The 6,057-nt window shown below is 45.2% G+C and overlaps 1 protein-coding gene across 1 annotated transcript; it reads right to left on the reverse strand.

The window, feature by feature from the left end:
- Positions 1-2,447: 2,447 nt before the first annotated feature.
- LOC135900520 (arylamine N-acetyltransferase-like) lies at positions 2,448-3,431 on the reverse strand. Its single transcript, XM_065430003.1, has one exon. It carries the CDS (start codon positions 3,429-3,431, stop codon positions 2,448-2,450), a length of 984 nt encoding a protein of 327 aa, XP_065286075.1.
- Between the last annotated feature and the right edge of the window lie 2,626 nt (positions 3,432-6,057).

Here is a 6,057-nt window from a genome sequence, read left to right on the forward strand (position 1 = left end):
AACTAAATAACCCCTTCAAGGCGTGCGAAGTATGGAAGCACCCACTGTGGTTACTCAGTGACTGTGGCTCAGTGACTAGTGCTGAGCACGAGTCGTGGAAGTGAATCGCGGCCACGGCGGCCGCATTTCGATGGGGGCGATATGCGAAAACACCAGTGTACTTAGATTTAGGGGCACGATAAAGGACCCCAGGCGCTCAACATTTCTGGAGTCCTCCACTACATCGTGCCTCATAATGAGAAAGTGGTTTTCGCACGTAAAACCCAATAATTTATTTTTTTTATGTAAGGGAAGCTCTACAGAATCTAAATGGCAGGTCCGCCCCTGGTCCTCATGGCATCCCCAACGGGGCCCTCAGAAACCTCGACGACTGCTCTATTGAATGGTTGCATATCTGCCCGTTTGCTTTTAGAATCATTTCACATCCAAGCAACTAGACACACGATAAACAGGACGCGGGGTAATCTTCCCGAGATATACACCCTAACACTGCGCCACCTCACCCATAAATAGCCGCACGCCCATGCTTGCATCTTCATTGTAATCAAGGGACCCGTACGGGGCCCGAAACGTCGGCTCTTTCTTTTTATTTTTATTTTTATTTCATTCTTGGCGAGTGCACGTTTTTTGGCACAATTAGGTTTCCTCGCCAGACGAATTTTCGTCGAACGCTGGACTACGTTACACTATTGTGTGTGCGGAGGCGGGTTAGTACCCGGACGTGATGATCGAATTTAGATGGGCGCGGGATCCCAAAATACTCGAGCACTTAAATGTTTGCGCCCGTTAAGGAATCTCAGGAGGCCAGGGTATTACGGGGGTCCCAAGTAAAGCGTCCCTCATAATCAGATCAATATATTGGCATTGAACGCCCCATAATTGTAGCTTTAAACTGCGAAGAGACCACTTCTTTTTGCAAGTACTTCAGCGTGCATTCCAAAAACGTTTTGTTCTAAATGCTCATTCACTGCGATGTCAAGTGCGACGAATTTGTGACGACGTACCATATAATATATTTTTCCCTGTAGGATTGTACAGCCTTGGAAAGCACATGTGAAAGAAAGAAAAACGAAAGGATACTTTCTGGCGCAACCCATTTTATTCAAATGATCGACCACTAATGCGCGTATGACATCCGGACTAGTTTCACCCAAGCGGTTGTTTTTCGTCCGTAATAAATTTGTCCATGAGACCACTGTAATGATTATCGCAAAGCTTGCCCTTTGACAAAGAAGCTTTCCTCAGAGATGAATAGGAATTCTGCGGTACTCTATGCATGATTTTGCGCCACCGTTCCAATAGAACAGAGTGATTTGTTCGTTTGTTTATTAGGTGCAAAGAGCAATTAGTCCCCTGAAAAAAATTCCAGGGCAGAAAGAAAAATACCAGCGTAGTTGAGAGGTAAAACATTCTACAAGCAATATGCCGGTACTTAGAAGGCTTCACGGGGCCACTCGAGGATAATTTCGTTTCGATGTTGTTTCTGATATTATGGTTTCTTGATAAGCATCCTTCGAAGCATGTTGACGTCTCTGCTGCGATCACCGCTGCACATGAGAACGACTAGAGTAGTAAGCCCATAACGCAGGGTCCATAGCCCTATTCAACTAAAGCTAATACTTTACGAAACCTTCGTCATGTCCAAGCTCGAGTACACCTCGTGTATCTGGGACCACCCATTAGCTGTGCTCATTTCTCCTCTTTTGCTCATACAGAAGCGCTCAGAACGTTTTATATTGTTTTCAAATATTCTTATATTTCCAGTGTGCCTGTGATGAATTACTCCCTTGATCTTGGTGATTTCTCTTGCAGAAAAATTACCCATCTCTGTCTTTTTTAGGACCTTTTCTCTAATCATTATCTTAAGAACGGTCTTTTTGCTGCGCAATTCTACATGTCATAATGTGTAGACCTTTGCTTTAAAGTTCAAGTGCCAAGCAGCCGCACCAACTTCTACTTTCATAGATTTGTGCCAAGGACGTCATCGGAATTAAGTCGCCACTCCACCTCCATCGCCAGCAAGCTCGATAAATATATGTTTAAGACTTGCATCGCCAGCAATGTTCAGCAAATATACCACTCTGTAACACCAACATGGCACTGAGGGCATCTTGTATAAAGAAAGAATAAAGATAAATAAATTAATAAACAAATAAACACCTATCTGTAATATTTGAATAGCAATGCACGCAGTATTTATCTTGAGTGCATGGACATTCAAGTTTTTCATATGTTGAGCGTCTACAAGAGACAAACAGAACTAAGAAAAGACGACAACGTATTGTTGTTGAACCAACTAGTCGAAGTCAGCACTCCGTGCAGTATATTTATTCTACACCGGGCAATAGTACATGTATGTTTCACGACAGTTTCTTGCTCAATGTTGCGGAAAACACGCTGGAGATAAAATAAAACATTCAATCACCAATTTCTCTCCTGCTGAATTTTTAAATAACGCTCTTAATCCTTGACTTTAGGAAATCTAGGTCGACGTAGGGATTCAGCTTCAAAGCAAACTCGGTGTCGAAGAGGCGAAGAATTTCTTCCACGTCCTTGATGTGACGCTGTTCCACTTGCCCGATGGTCGAGCGGCGAGTGAAGCAACCGTTCACTAGCGTCAGCCACGAATCGTCATCGAAGCGCCCCACAACGAGCATGTGATGGAAAAGTGATCGCGGGTGCAGCTTGTAGTACCAGTGCATTGGGACGATGTCGATCCAATGTTGCGGTTGAGGAAACACGTCGTACAGGGGACGCCAAGTCGGCGATGCGCCATCGCGTCCCATCCACTTGATGGCCACCTCGATGTTACCTTCTTCATCGAGTCTGCGCGCACGGTAGGGCTCAGCCTCGCCTTCTACAGGGAGCGCTTTGAACGGGTTGGCCCCACCACCGAAGCCCATGTCAGCGAAGTACTCGCCTTCCTCGTTTAGGTCGATGCGTAAGAGCATGTGTATTAGGGGAGCGAGTGACGAGTCCATTGGACGGCCCCAGCGGACCCGGGAAGCCCGAATGTGGAACTTGAAGCCCAGTGTCAGCAGAAGCCTGCCGAAGATGTCATTGAGCTCCATGCAGCAACCACCGCGACGTTGTTCAATCACCTTGCAGAACACCGAGTCGTCATCAAGCGGTGGCTGATGGCCGACGAACACGTCTATTTCTTGGAAAGGGATCCTTTCAACGTGGGCCTTGATGAGAGTGTTCAAGGTGGCCAGGTCCTTTACTCTCAGGGCACTGGGCTCTACCTTGAGGACATCAAGGCAAAGCAGCAGTTCCCTCGGGTTAAGTGGTCCCATGCGGTAGCCACCAAAGTCTATCTTTCGCTTTGCCGTTGCGGCGAGGAGCCCTTGGTCTGGATGCTCGAATGACTCACCATTTTGGGAGCCGCAGTAGAGGTTTTGTGGCGGTGAAAAGTGCACTGGACTTGTCATGTCTCTTACTCGGAGTTTACTCTGTCAAACTAGCACAAACTCAGCACTTCGCGTCCACACTTTTGTATGAGCAACACCATGTGTGTCTCATGTATATATACCGTGACTGGTAATATTATGTTTGGCTTTGTTTTTCGTTCCCCTCTGCCCATCCTAGATCATTTCTGCCACTGCCCCCTATCTATAAACAGAGTAACACCTAAATACGTACATACACGCAGGCGAAATTTTCTCCTTTTTAAGCAATAAATTTATGTCTCTCTCTCTCAGGCGAACCTGCTTCAATTGTTGCGCTGAAGTTGTACTGTGGGCACCGAACAACTGTTTCCGAACAGCGAACGTTCCATGACTCTCCCTGCTCACAGGAAATGTGAATCGGATGCTAGCTGAACTTCCTTATGCACAGGCTGCAGTCGCCCCTTTATCTAAAATGTTTGCATGAAAATGCTGCAGCACCGCGCGTATAGTATACGATCGGGCCCTGTATCGCTGACTTCCTCTTTCTTTCTTTTTTGCGGGTTACACTGGACACCCTCACAAAACAAGCAACACAATATATCACTATCGCCTACACTATGGAAATGACAGCTACCTTGAAACAGGATAAAAAAAACAGAAGCAAACATTGACTACGTGACAACGACTGAAAAGGAAGATGGGCAGCTGCCTCCCCGTCACTTAACTACGTTTGCATTTCATGCTTTTCCTGTTTCAACTTGGGTGGCACTCTTAGCATAACCATGTAACTAGCCCAACAAGCCACTATTTTGAACGGCTATGGGACCAGCTGAGTTCACTCGTTAGTTCTGTTGTGCCATCAGTAATTTTTGTAGTAGTAATTGGTTGGTTAGGGAGCAGAGATTTTTAAACTATTTTCAAATTTTGAACTGGGAGCATGATATTCTGTAAAAGGATGGTATCGCAATAATAAATGTAGTCCAATTTTCAGCTAATAGAAACTTGTTTATTTAGGTATATCGGGTTAGACAGGTCCTAAGTACACAAGATATGCATTCTTGACATTGAAGGACAGATTTATGATCACCACAGATCTTATAATCGCATACATTACCATTATGTTTTTATCAGCATTGTTAGATTTCTGCCGGATAGCCCGGTACTTGACTACTTGCAACCACTGAATCAGGTTTCTTCTAGCATAGAAGGCTCGCCCTAGCATCATCGGAGGTGTCTTCTTGGTGAACCAGCTCGGTGAGCAGCTGCGTCCGCTGACGTATCGCGTGGCTCCAACACTGTCGGTAGGGCCAGGGTCTCTCCTAAGCTTTCTTTCCTCCAAAGAAGGCGGTTACTCGCAGCAGGGAATATTATACGCTTACGTCGTCATCGCACCATAATGGAGAATTTTCGCGATGAGAAGCTACGTCTATGACTGCACGTGCAAGCTATCTATTCATAAAAAGCTCAGTGGACTAAAATTAGGTAAAAACACTGTCAACAGAATCATGAACTCTAGCGCCACTTCGTTCTTAATTACACGATTTGCGTTTTGCACATAGGCCAAGGTGTGGAGGTTACACGGAACCTTATACGAAATATAGGGAAGAATGGCGCCCGACCTGACTTGCAGAGTTTAACAGTGTACAAACTGCGCCACTTCACAACTTCTTTGTAAAGGATGTGAATAAATATTTCATACTGTGTACTGACGTAGCCTCACTAAATTACGCGCTTACGTATCAATCAGAGAGCAAGGCGCGAAGACACGAAGTTAATTTCTATCTCTTCTCACAAGAAAAGCAACACCACCCGCATGAACCACTGAGACGATATCAAAGGTTACCGTGCCCTTGAGCGGTTCTCTGTTAAGTAATGCATACGCGTGCCTAGTTGGCTGTTTAGCACCACGACCACATAGTCGTGCAGGGTGCTAGGTGTACGAATCCTGCCACACCCAGATTTTCCCTTGCTGATTTGCTTCGTGCCCTAGCAAACTTGTAGTTTGTAGGTTACAGACAAATGTCTACTCCAGAGTGTGCATACATCGGCAGCCCAGCTAGGAATACGAAGAGTAAAATCGCGGTGGCAGTACTCTGTTAAAGGACCTAGCAAATGCAGATCCTGTCGTTTGTGTGGCAACAATGCGTTCACTGCACTATTATATATTAAATTTAATAATTCGCAGGCTAATGCGGAGGCAGCTTGCGGCGACTGAAATCAAAGCACACCGTATTCTCAGCAGTTTCACCATTTTAATGTCCTATGAATCAAGCTTCACCTATTTCCCTAAACAAGGGTGAAGATTCCTAAATCTAGGAAAATTTTCCTAAAGTTGGCAGCGCTGCTTTTTATATGTGCTGGTGCATACTGAGACAGAAGTCAGTTTATCAATGCGGGTCATAGAAGATTGGCGGACGCATAACCGCTCTATTTATTCATAGGCTGACTTAGCGTATAGTTCATATCTTTTTGTCTTAATGCTCATTAAGAGCAGTAGTTTTGCCCTACATTGGGATACATCCACAAGATGGAAAGCAGGTAGCCAAGTTGAAAGCCGAAGCCAAACTAGCTAGTGTGAAAACAAAGCCTATCGCCGAAAATTTTGTTGCGGCCACGTGTGTTCAAACCAAAGCTGATTGCTTTAAATATGGATTGTTCGCTCTTAGCG

This window comes from Dermacentor albipictus, chromosome 5 (assembly GCF_038994185.2).
Source record: "Dermacentor albipictus isolate Rhodes 1998 colony chromosome 5, USDA_Dalb.pri_finalv2, whole genome shotgun sequence".
Classification (NCBI taxonomy): Eukaryota; Metazoa; Arthropoda; class Arachnida; order Ixodida; family Ixodidae; genus Dermacentor; species Dermacentor albipictus.